The sequence below is a fragment of the Echinops telfairi genome, unplaced genomic scaffold (genome assembly GCF_000313985.2).
Source record: "Echinops telfairi isolate 266 unplaced genomic scaffold, ASM31398v2 ScPeMD7_30;HRSCAF=105, whole genome shotgun sequence".
Taxonomy (NCBI): Eukaryota; Metazoa; Chordata; class Mammalia; order Afrosoricida; family Tenrecidae; genus Echinops; species Echinops telfairi.
The window spans coordinates 4,694,487-4,706,214 of NW_022103927.1; the positions used below are offsets into that span (position 1 = coordinate 4,694,487).

The window sequence follows — 11,728 nt, forward strand, 5'->3', positions numbered from 1 at the left end:
AACATATGTACTAAAGTGCTGGACACAGATGACGTATGTACAGATTGTGATGAGTTGTATGAGCCCCTAATAAAATGATCATTTAAAAATAAAAAAAATTAAAAGATATAGCATCTGGGGTCTTAGAGGCTTGAAATTCAATGAGCTGCCATCTAGCAGGGAAGCAACAAAGCCCACATGGAAGCAGCACACCAGCCTGTGTGATCATGAGGTGTCGACGGGAGCAGGTACCAGGCATCAGAAGATCCAAAACAAACAATTATATCGATGCGAACGAGGGGGGTCAGAGTAGAGACCTAGAAGCCCATCTGTAGACAACTGGACATCCCCTCACAGAAGGGTCACAGGAATGGACGAGTCAGCCAGGGTGCAGTATAGCACTGACAAAACACATAACAGTCCTCTAGTCATGACCCCTGTTCTACCTTACCAATCCTGCTGGACGGGAGCATATACATTGGTGCAGATAAGAGCTCTTGACACAGGGAATCCAGGACAGATAAACTGCTCAACAGCAGTAGTGGGAGGATTGATACCATGAGGGTAGAATGAAGGTGGGGGGAGACAGGGGAAAAAGGAGGAACTGATTACAATGATTGATGTTTAGCCTTCACTGAGGGGGACAAATAACGGAAAAGGGGGTGAAGGGAAACAGTGGATGGTATAAGCTATGAAAATAATAATAATATATAATTTATATATAATTTATTAAGGGTTCCGGAGGGTGGAGGAGGGAGGGAAACATATGTACAAGTGTGCCTGATACAATTGATATATGGATTGTTATGAGAGTTGTAAGAGCCCCAAATAAAATGATTTATATATATATATATTTTAAAAGGATGTAGGACTAAATTCAACTCATTTTAAAAGTGATGTAACCATGGAAGTATATTATGTAAATACTCTATCAAGAAAACCATGAAAAAAAAACAGTTAAGAAACCAAACTTAATCAAAGGTTACCATAGGTCAAGGGGGAAAGAGTTGTTGTGTGGGGGACACTGAGTTTATGTCAATGGTGGTACAATAATTTGGAAAAGGATATCAATAGTGGCTGTACAGCATTGAAGAGTATAATCAATGACTGAATTATACAAGTAGAAGTGGGATTGGGAATGTTCTGTTATATATATTTTTGGCCACAATTAGAAAAAAATTAGTAATGACACGACTAACAATGGCTACAAGAAAGAAAATGTTCTAGAATTGCCTATGCTGACAATCGTACAGCTCTTGATACGATAGAATTACTGAATTGTATCACATCACATGCAGATAAAGTGCTAATAAGACAGCTAAGAAACAACAAAATAATACATTTACGAAGATGTAGGGCTATCGGTCAGAATGGACTCCACAGCACTGGGTCCGACTCACCGGTGAGCTTCCCTAATTTAATCCTGAGGTTTGTAAATGGGTGGTCAGAAGGGGGAGGGAGCAGGCCTGGAAGTGGGCAAACTGCAGAGGAAGCTGAAGCATGAGCCCAGCTGGGGGGGTCCTGGGCTAGGATGGAGGTTGTGGGCGGGTGAGACTGGTTCTGGATACCGGGTCTTCAGGAAGAAAAATTAGATTGGTGGTGGGAGGGCGGGCGCAGACTGGAGTCTCCACACTGGTCCTTGGTGGGACACACATTTCAAGCAGGAACGGGTGTAGAAGGTCAATAGCAACCATACACACTGTGGAGGCACCTGTCTGCCAAACCTCGGAATGCTGGACCTGCGCCCCACCCTCCCATGCTTCTTCAACAGGGCTCAGGTGAGGGCAACCCAGGTCCCAGAACACTGGGGCTCACCTGGGTGACGTTCACGCCCTGGTCCATCGCATGCTGCACCAGCCCAGCCGCAGTATCATGGGATAAGGAGTTCAGGTTGTATTTGACCCTAAGGTGGAAAAGCAGAGCCGAGCTAACCCCTTTGCCCACCAGGCAGCCAAACTTGCCCATGTTCTATGGCCGCCCGCCGCCTGCACCTCCACTCCCGCGACTGCGGGTCTCTCTCACCGCCCAAGCATGCTGGTGGAGATGAGGTTTGGAGAGAGCACGTCAAGCGCCCAGCCCACAAAGTCTCTGTCCTCCTCCATTTTTGCAAAGAGCCGGTCCCGCTCGCTCTCCGACAGGGTCTTTGAGTCTGGGAGGAGGGTTAGGAGAAGGTTCCGGTTTCTCTGGGTCCCTGCCATCCTCCCTCCCTCCTGCAGTTCACACAAGCCCCGGAACCACCTTCCCTGATGTCCTTCCCCCTAAACCACGCCCTCCCCTGCCACTTTCAGGGCCTTCAGGGCATCCAAGCGGGACACAGGACAGTAACAGATGGCGTAGACCATGGGGCCTGAAGAGGCGGGGGAGGGACGAGGTGTCAGGTTTTGGGAAGTGGAGGTAACTCCCAAGTCTAAGCAGCGTACCCATGAAAACCCCCACCCCAATTCCATCATCAATGATTCCCCACCCCCACACACCCCCGCCGGCCCTGCCCCGTCCCTGGTCCTTGGCCACACCCAGCACTGGACCCCGGCCAGCCTCATCCACGCCCAGGGCGCAAGGCTCCTTGTGGCACACCGCGGGGACAGGTGAGCTCAGACGACAGCGGCCCGTGTTGTCTCTCTCCAGCTCGCTGAGATCCATGTCGCCACCACTGTGCTGCCACCGGCTTCTGCAGAGACCCGGGCTGCGCGGGGTTGCGCGCGCTGCTAGGCGGGCTCGGCGGCGACTTCCGCTGCCGACCAATAGGCGCTCACAGGACCCGCCCTGGACGCTCACGACGCCGTGGCCGTGCGCGCAGCTACAGCGCGCAGCTTCCTGGGAATTGTAGTTTTCAATATCGACCTCAAAGCGCTTACGATCAGGACCCGGTTTCTTTCCAACCTCCTTTTAACGAGCTCCAGATCCTCGCCCACAGGAACTAATGGGAAGAAAAGGAAATAAAAGGGGAAACTGAGGCCGACATGAAGGAGCCGGCCCTGTATATTACCCAAACATGAGTCTGCGCATCTCGGTCTCCTACTTGAATGCAGCCCTTTGTACTCGGGATCCTCATCTCCCCTCTCCTAGTCTAAGCTCAGTCTTGGGGTCACCACTCATCCTGTCTCTGTTATCCACTCAGAATTGGGATTCCTGCCTCTATGGGACCCTTCCTTCTATCTTTGTTACTCGGCTGAGGTTCAGGCACTCAAGAATGGGGATCCCATACTAGAACAGGTTTACGACCTCAGACTTAGGGTTCCTACTCTCCACGTGGCTCATTCCTCCAACTTAAGTTCTTTACCCTCCTCTCCCTCAGCTCCTTACCAGTTTTCTCTTTCCCCCCAATCTCAAGGGGGCTCTTCCCAGTTCTGCCTGGGGGCATTACTGCATCTCTTCCTCTCCCTGGCTTTCTGAGGGGCTCTGGTCATCTGCCAATGGGTCATTGCCCTTCACCAGGCAAACGGTCCTATGTCACCCCTCTGTGCCTTCCCATCCCTGCCCCTATTGGCTTTCTTCTGTACTTCGGGGACAGTGGACCCTGTCGCACAGCAAGGTCAAGCTCCCTGATTTTGAGTCCCCGTCCCACAGAGAGCCATACTTGACTCTCCCTGCCAGACTCCTGCGACTGGACAGTCCTGGCTAGGCCTCACCCTCTCTACGCTGGGTCCTCACCTGGGCTTAGGACCCCCAGTTGCACTCCATAGGCTTGCAGGATGGGCAGTTGTGTTTCCGGCAGGGCCTGGTCTGCACCAGGTTCTTGCGGTCCATGAACACCAGGCCAGGTGCCGTGCCCAGCACCTCACGGCTGCGCTCCTCCTTCCCCAGGCCGCAGAGACAGCGCCACTTTCCCCACGGGCTCAGGATGGAGTCTGGAGGTGGAGGGGTGAAATGACAACCCCATATAGAGTGTAGAGGGGTACCATCCCAAGATGCCTTCCTGTACCCCCAGAGCCAGGTGCAGAAACAGCCTTAGAGAGAGCAAGCCACCCTCTTGGACTCAGATACCAGTTGGGAGTTTGACACACACCCTTAGTGTTCAGAAGCTGACTCTGGTCTCAGGGGCGTGGCCACCGCCTGGTCAGCGGGCACAATGCCACCAGACAGGCAGGGCTGTTGGGTGGTAAATTAAATGACATAATTAAATGGCGTAATGAAGATACTTAAAGCCGCTGGCGGCGTGTTAGCACACGGAACAAAAACACTTCCTAGGCTCACTTGTCAAGTAGCTGCTACTTATTAAGCACTTTCTGGATGTCGTTTCTGGAAGCCCTGATGGCCTCGTTGGGCTTCTAACTGCAAGGTCAGCAGGTTGAAACCGCCAGCCACTCCCTTGGAGGAAGACAGGGCTTTCTACTCCAGTACAGTTAGAGCAGCGTTTCTCAACCTGTGGGTCTTGACCCCTTTTGGGGTTGAACAACCCTTTCACAGGGGTCGCCCGATTCATAACAGTAGCAAAATTACAGTTATGAAGTAGCAACGAAAATAATGTCATGGTTCGGGGGCGGGGGTCACCACAACATGAGGAACCGTATTAAAGGGTTGCAGCACTGAATTAGAGTCTTGCAAACTCACAGGCCATACTCTGCCCTGTAGGGCTATTATGAGTTAGCATCAACTTGATGGCAGTGGGTTTTGGCTTATGTTGGGTGTGGGTTCAGTGGCTTATTTTGCTAATTCCCCTCTCTATGTGTGAGGCCCGATTCCCGAGCGGGGAGGCCCTGAGACCTTTCCTACAACACTCCCCCACAGGTCTCCACAGCTCTGGCCTCTTTCCATTCCTCTGGAAGGCCTTCTATTCTCCTTCCCTGGGTACTCCCCACCCACACCCCGACTCCTGCATTTGGGGCTGTCATTTCGGAGGCAGTGGTTGTTTACCACTTCTTCAGTGGACCCCTCCCCTTCTCTAAAGTCCTCCCTAGCACCCGACCCAGGAGCTTTTGCGCTTACTGCCATCAAGCTGATTCCTACTCAAATGACAGGAGTAGACAACTCTATCAGTCTCCCGCAGAGCGGCTGGGGGGTTCGATCTGCTAACCTGGCTGTTAGCAGCTCAGTGCATAGCCCACTCAGCCACCAGGGCTCCTAGAGCTGCTTCTTGGCAGACTGTTGACAGATGGGAAAACTGAACCCCAGAGCAAAGTAACCGCCAAGGGAAGGCCGCCAGGGAGGATCTGGAGTCCGGGGTGGGGGTGGGGGTGGGGGGCGAGGCCTGCTTGCAGCCACCTCTGCAAGAAACGTCGTGCGGAAGACCTCCATTGGGCACCATTACCCACCACCCACCGCACCCAGCCGCCGCCGCCGCTTACCTTTCTCCTGTTGCAGCCGCCCCAGCTGCTCCCAGGTGTCGCCTTCGCCGAACTCGCCGAAGTACTGGTACTCGAAGGAGTCCTGGCCGGACGTCGCTACCATCCGGAGCATCAGAGGCAGGAGCAGCAGCGCCGCCGGGCTCCGGGCCATGCCGGACTCCAACCGCTCGCCGCGCGCTCCTGACCTTGGCCCTGAGAGAGCCCCAAGCGCTCGCACTCCCGGGGGCCGGCTTGCATGGCGGTCGTGGCCCGCGGCTGCAGGTCTCCCCCGCCCCCAGCCTCCTGCCAGCGCATGGACTCGACCGGCTGCGCTCCTCCCTCGGCGGGGCGCAGTGGATGCGACCGCCCCGCCCGCCACGCGCGTCACGGGTCGGGCGGCGCATAAAAGGCTCGGGCGGCCCAGGGTGCACCTGACGCAGAGAACGTGAGTCCGCGCTTCTGCCTGTCCGTACGTCTGGCCCTAGCCCACGCAGGTATGGCCTCTTGAGTGCGCCCCTTTGGAATAGCTCGGGCCCTCCCCTGACCTCCCTTTGTTTGCCTCCGGCCCTCGGCGCGCAGTGGCCGCCTTTGTACTTGCGCGGAGGGGAGGGGGTGGATCGAGGCCCGAACCTGGGGCTACAGGCCAGGTCGCCCCGCTCCCCATCTCCTACTTGCGGGGGCCTTCGTGGTCTCCTCCGGGGTCTGGGGGCTTGCGCCACCCCGCTCAGGCCAACCCTCCGAGGCGGAGGGGCCCAGGCTGCAACTGCTAGTATGCTGGTCCGGGGGGCGGGTCCCCGCAGCCTCCCAGCCGCGCAGCTCAGAGCTAGTCTCCCGGCGGGTGTGGGTGTGTGTATGGGGGGTGTCAGTGCAGTGGGGCTTGCAGCAATCTTACGGGCCCCTCCACGCAGTGTGACCTTGGGAAGAGAAGACAAAGGGTCTTCCGGGCGCCCTGGCTGACCGGTGGGGGTGGGGGGTGTCTCAGCTTTTAGAGATGGCCTCCGGCAACGCACACATCGGAAAGCCCGCCCCCAACTTCCAGGCCACTGCCGTAGTGGACGGCGCCTTCAAGGAGGTGAAGCTCTCGGACTACAGAGGTGAGAGCGGATCGAAGAGGGCCCCGGGGAACCACCGGGTTAGGGGGGACCGAAAAGGGCCCGGGCCCCAACTCCTCCTTTCCCGCCGCCCAGGGAAGTACGTGGTGCTCTTTTTCTACCCCCTGGACTTCACCTTCGTGTGCCCCACGGAGATCATTGCTTTCAGCGAGCACGCCGATGACTTCCGAAAGCTGGGCTGCGAGGTGCTGGGAGTCTCCGTGGACTCTCAGTTCACCCACCTGGCTTGGTATGAGCAGGGGTGGGTGTGGGGGCTGGGGTATGGCCGGGAGGAGGGGTGGTGCTGACCTTAGGGTCCCAGCTGGGTGGATTCAGGACCATTGCTCAAACTCTGGGCCTCCCTTTCCAAACTATCCTGAAAATGATGGAAATAATGACACCCGATCCTTAATGCTGGCTGATGACGGTAATTAGCTCAGTTGCCAGGCGCCCGGTTACAGATGCTTTATCTCGCCCTTGGCTTTTGGGAGGGAAGCTGTGTTGCTCCACACCATGAAGGTTGAAACTCTGGTTCAGGGAAGTCACAGGGCGAAGCCCCAGGTCAGAACACCAGAGAAGAGGAACGTCAAGGGACTGGCCAGTCAGCCAATGGGCTTTAAGCCTCCCCCCTGGCCCCACTTCAGGGTGGGGTGGGTGGGACTCCCAGAGCTCTGCTGTAAAGCCCCTTATCACCCACCTCCAGGGCCCCAACTCCACTCTTATCTCACCCAGACCTCCTGAGGTCCCAGTTCTGTCTCCCCCATCCCCAGGATCAACACTCCCCGGAAGGAGGGAGGCTTGGGTCCCCTGAACATCCCCCTGCTGGCTGATGTGACCAGAAGCTTGTCCCATGACTATGGTGTGCTGAAGGAAGATGAAGGCATCGCTTACAGGTACCGCGGGACCCTCTGCGAGCTCCACGATTGGCCAGTGCCCTCTCTCCTCCCAGCCCTGTGGTTTGCAGAAGCTGGGTCCTCCCCGTTCTGGGTCTTTGAGTTCCTGGCATTTCACCATGAGCCCTGATGTCTTCAGGGGCCTCTTTATCATCGATGGCAAGGGTGTCCTTCGTCAGATCACGGTCAATGACTTGCCTGTGGGGCGCTCCGTGGACGAGGCTCTGAGGCTGGTCCAGGCTTTCCAGTACACGGATGAGCATGGGGAAGGTGAGTGGTCCACACTCAGCCCCTCTGTCACTCATGTCAATACTCACTACCCTGCCCTACCACCTGAGCCGGACAGGATCAGGGTCCCGCAGACAAGTCGGCTCAGGGTCTTGTCTTCAAGAAGCACCTAGTTTGGGGGTGGTGGTGAAGATACCCTAATAGAGTACAAAGATGGGGAGCTGGGAGGCAGTAGGAGCCCTCAAAGGTATTTGAGGAGACACATACCAAGTCAATGAGGATGGTGCAGCACCGGGCAGTGTTTTGTTCTCTGGTGCGTAGGGTCGCTATGGGCCGGAACTGACTCAGTGTGCCTAACAACAACGACAACAACATACAAAGTCAGGCTTGACTCATGCTGCCTGAATAGGAGCACCTTCTCACGGGGAAGGGACTCTCTGGCCATTAATCAGCTCTCACAGGCCAGGCAACTAGACAAGGTTTTGAAGGTTCCAAAAAGAGTTGGAGGATCGGAGCATGAAGGGGACCAGGCCCGAATGCACTGCAGCTGAGCCTGTGAGGACAAAGGGCAAGGCTAACCTAGAGGGCTGGAGGGTCACTGAATGGAGGGCTTCTCTCAACATGTACATTTGTTTTCTGCAACTCTGGCGCTTGCTTTGCCTTGGTTGGTCCCCTGCTATTTTCTCTGCCTTAAGCATGGGGCTCAAGCACATTGCTCTGTGTCGCCCACAGTGTGTCCCGCTGGCTGGAAGCCAGGCAGCGACACAATCAAGCCCAATGTGGACGACAGCAAGGAATACTTCTCCAAGCACAACTAGACCTGCTGACGGGACAAGTTTGGGTCTTCTCTTCCCACCTGTGCTGACCCAGGAAAGGCCAGCCTACCCCCTTGAAACTCCCTCATCTGGGACCTTGGAGGACTTGGCTGAGGTCTTCTCATGGCCCTGGTAGCTAATGATTGGTGGCCCCACCCTCCCTTTCCAGATGTCCACCCACCGGGGTACGGGACTAAGGTGACCAATAAAGTATTAGGAACAGGTGCGCGTCTGTGTTGGTGTGGTCTGTCCTGGCAATGACTGCCACCACCCCTTATTCCTGTGCTTTCTCTTTTCTCTGGGAAGGAGCATTGCCAGTGCAGTGGGCATTGAGCTGCCAACCATTAGGTCAGGGGTTCAATCCCAGCAGTTGCTCCAAGGGAGAACAACGAGATGGTCGGTCTGCTCATATAAAGATCTAAAGTCTTGGAAACCTACAGGGACAGCTACAAGGCATTGAAGGTGTTCCTACCCCCACCCTGAAACGGATCCTGTAGTTACTTATCTCTACCACGAGATGGCACCCTTATCTAGCACTCACTGTTCCTCTTTATCTCCTAGGACTGAGGTAGGTTTTGCAGGGGTGATTTGGGGGTGGGGGTTGTGACTATGTTTGCCCTCCCTCCCTCTGCCAAGTAGAAATCTTAGGGTGTTTTTTTTTTCTTTTTTCTTTTTCTTAGGGTGTTTTATGTTCCAAAAACGGGCTCTGCAAGGCAGACCCCATACCTTACCATCACCCAATTTGAATTCAAATGCTGTTTAATAGCAATGATGTTCCCTGAGTTTTCTCATCAGTAAAATGAGAATAAAGATGACCAACCCATCACTATTCAAGATAAAGGAGATAAAGCGTGTGAAGACCTTGGTCAAAACCCAAACCTAACTCACTGCCAGTGAGTCAGTTCTGACTCATAGCCACCCTATAGGGCAGGGTAGAATTATTCCTGTGACTTCCTAGCACTATAACTCTCTATGGATGTAGAAAACCCTGTCTTTCTCCCGTGGTTTCAAACTGCTGACATTTTGGTTAACAGCCCAATGCTTAATCACTATGCTACCAGGGCTGCTTGGACCCTGCTTAACCAAAACCAACCACACCCATCGCCAACAGGGTAGAACTGCTGCTTTGGGTGTCTGAGGTTGTCTTTGTTTATTATTATTATTATTGGCTAGGAAAACTTAGGAGCCCTGGTAGTGTAGTGGTTATTCATTGGACTACAACCTTCATGGTTGGCAGTTCAAAACCACCTGCAGCTCTGGGGGAGAAAGGCTGGGCTTTCTACTCCTGTAAATAGTTACAGTCTTAGAAACCCACAGGGGGCTGCCATGAGTCAGCAGAGTGGCACTGGAGTTTGGGAAGAGCCCAGGACTTTGCTCTAGGCCCTACTCTCACGACAGTCTCTAACCTTCCAATCCAGGCCCAGGTCCAGAGAAGTTTCCTGGAGGCAGTACCTTCACACCTCCAGGCCAAGGCCCTTGACAAGTCTACCTGCCTTTTTTTTTTTTTTAAGTTTTATTGGCACTTCATCCACATGTCATACAATGTCGAGAAGAGCCGGGCAATTGTCACCACAGTCAAGTCTAGAACAATTTCTTCTGCCTTGTCACAGAACTCTTTTCTTTAAACAAAAAATTATTGGGGGCTCTTACAGCTTTTATCCCAACCCATCCATTACATCAGGCACATTTGTACATCTGTTGCCATCGTCATTTTCAAAACATTTTCTTTCTACTTGAGCCCTTGGTATCAGCTCATTCCCCTTCCCTCTCCCTCCGTCCTCCTTCCCTCATGAACCCTTGATAATTTATAAAGTTTTTTTGAGCCTGTATGTCTTTACTGGAGCTAAAAAGTCTCATTTTTCTCCTGTGGAGCAGCCGGTGGACTCAAACTGTCACTAGGACGTCTTTCCTGGCCACTCATAATGACCTATATAGGGCTTCTGAGGTTGTAAGCCTTTTTTTAATTTTGTATTGAAAAATTTTATTTAAGAAAGAAAAATGTTACAAAAATTATTTCTAAAAAAAAAAAGAAAGAAAAATGTTATATTTAGTATTAGCCGGATGAACTCAGTTTAGATGATTCCGATTTTGTTGGGAACATCTAACGCGTCATAGTGAGGAGCCAGTCGAACATATGCTTTCTCACCATCAGGCCTGATCAAGGTGTTGACCTTGGCTACAGCAATGTCATAGAGCTTCTTCACAGCCTGTTTGATCTGGTGCTTGTTGGCCTTAACATCCACAATGAACACAAGTGTGTTGTTAGCTTCGATCTTCTTTATGGTGGGCTCCGTGGTCAAGGGGAACTTGATGATGGCAGAGTGGTCCAGTTTGTTTCCCCCGGGGGGCGCTCTTCCCAAGGTATTTGGGCAGCCTTCCCAGTCTCAGGGGCTTGGGCTGCTCGAAGGTGGGTGACCAGTGGGTCTTTGTGTGTGTGTGTGTGTGTGTGTGTGTGTGTGTGTGTGTGTGTGGACACCTTTCAGCAGGGCCTTGACCTTTAACAAGCCTTTGCTTTGGCTTCCGTTTTGGGAGGGGCAGGGGCTTCCTTCTTTGCCTTTGGCACCATCTTTGTAAAAAGGAGGCTGTAAATCTTTATGGGCAGATAGCCTCATCAGTTTCTCAAGGAGCTGATTTTGAAACACACTCAGCAACAGCAAGATGAGGGCCCATTTAGCTGCTTTGGGCAGGGTGGAACCCAGCTGAGTTCAGGCTTTTGGGACCCTGTTCTAAGGAACACCTACAGCCTGTAGCCTGGAAGGGCTGCCTTTAGCGTGGAAGGGTGCAGGTTAGGTAGTAGGCAGGTGTTAGGAGCAATCTGCCATTCTCAGGAGCCCTGGTGGTGTATGGGGTTATGCCTTGGCCTGCTAAAGTCAAGGTCAGCAGTTCAAAACCACCAACTGCTGGGGCTTTCTACTCCTAGAAAGCATTAGCAGTCTTGGAAACATGAAGGGACAGTTCTACCCTGTCCTATAGGGTCACTATGAGTTAGTATTGACTCATGGCAGTGAGAGAGTTTTAAAATTTGCTTTTTATGCCCAGTTTGATGTTGTGTAGCTTCAGACAGTTTTGCTATTCTAAGTTCTAATTTCCTTTTATAGAACAGGACTGGGCTCATTTAATCTGTAGCCCCATTATTAATATTGTTACCCAGCTTTGTTCTCTCCAAGGTTCACTCATCTCCCTTGAATTTAATCTTACTAGCCTCCCCAAGGCCGCACAGGACTTGGACAATCGACAGCCTTCCTTGACCTCGGTCTCTCCAGATTGTGGCTCACTCAAACCCTTGAACTTCGGTTTCTCGTGCCGGCCACGGGAACTTCCTAAAGTGCTGTTCCTTCCGTAGAAGCCAGTCTTCCCAGGAGTTTCACCGGGCCAGCTCCTTCCAATCTGCTGAAAATTGTGCCTCGTTAAACACACACACACACACACACACACACACACACACACACACACACACA

The 11,728-nt window shown here is 53.1% G+C and overlaps 3 protein-coding genes across 4 annotated transcripts in view; 1 reads left to right on the forward strand and 2 right to left on the reverse strand.

The window, feature by feature from the left end:
• RNASEH2A (ribonuclease H2 subunit A) overlaps nt 1-2,625 on the reverse strand; it is a 5,595-nt gene extending 2,970 nt beyond the window's left edge. For both annotated transcript variants that reach the window (XM_045289717.1, XM_045289716.1), the window contains exons 1-4: nt 2,493-2,625; nt 2,255-2,326; nt 2,002-2,128; nt 1,795-1,882 (exon numbers count right to left, since the gene is read on the reverse strand). In XM_045289717.1, coding sequence (XP_045145652.1) covers nt 1,795-1,882; nt 2,002-2,128; nt 2,255-2,326; nt 2,493-2,619 — 414 coding nt within the window. In that variant the 5' untranslated portion in view covers nt 2,620-2,625. The remainder of the gene's footprint in view (nt 1-1,794; nt 1,883-2,001; nt 2,129-2,254; nt 2,327-2,492) is intronic.
• Nucleotides 2,626-2,807: 182 nt separating this feature from the next.
• THSD8 (thrombospondin type 1 domain containing 8) lies at nt 2,808-5,523 on the reverse strand. Its single transcript, XM_030885501.2, has 3 exons — nt 5,265-5,523; nt 3,631-3,827; nt 2,808-2,896 (listed from the first exon to the last, which is right to left on the reverse strand). Exons 1-2 carry the CDS (start codon nt 5,413-5,415, stop codon nt 3,637-3,639), a joined length of 342 nt encoding a protein of 113 aa, XP_030741361.1. The 5' UTR covers nt 5,416-5,523; the 3' UTR covers nt 2,808-2,896; nt 3,631-3,636.
• Nucleotides 5,524-5,638: 115 nt separating this feature from the next.
• Nucleotides 5,639-8,494, forward strand: PRDX2 (peroxiredoxin 2). The gene is made up of 6 exons (XM_004715511.2): nt 5,639-5,737; nt 6,226-6,337; nt 6,431-6,584; nt 7,105-7,227; nt 7,367-7,497; nt 8,188-8,494. The coding sequence occupies exons 2-6, from the start codon at nt 6,235-6,237 to the stop codon at nt 8,271-8,273; spliced, it is 597 nt and encodes a 198-aa protein (XP_004715568.1). The 5' UTR covers nt 5,639-5,737; nt 6,226-6,234; the 3' UTR covers nt 8,274-8,494.
• The last annotated feature ends 3,234 nt before the right edge of the window (nt 8,495-11,728 follow it).

Excerpts from the sequence above, each read along its gene's own strand:
- THSD8 (XM_030885501.2), bottom strand. The coding sequence starts at position 5,415 with ATGGCCCGGAGCCCGGCGGCGCTGCTGCTCCTGCCTCTGATGCTCCGG. Across the intron at positions 3,828-5,264 it reads GCGGCTGCAACAGGAGAAAG|ACTCCATCCTGAGCCCGTGG; the intron begins GTAAGCGGCGGC and ends CTCCACCTCCAG.
- PRDX2 (XM_004715511.2), top strand. The coding sequence starts at position 6,235 with ATGGCCTCCGGCAACGCACACATCGGAAAGCCCGCCCCCAACTTCCAG. Across the intron at positions 6,585-7,104 it reads CAGTTCACCCACCTGGCTTG|GATCAACACTCCCCGGAAGG; the intron begins GTATGAGCAGGG and ends CCCCATCCCCAG. Across the intron at positions 7,498-8,187 it reads CACGGATGAGCATGGGGAAG|TGTGTCCCGCTGGCTGGAAG; the intron begins GTGAGTGGTCCA and ends TGTCGCCCACAG.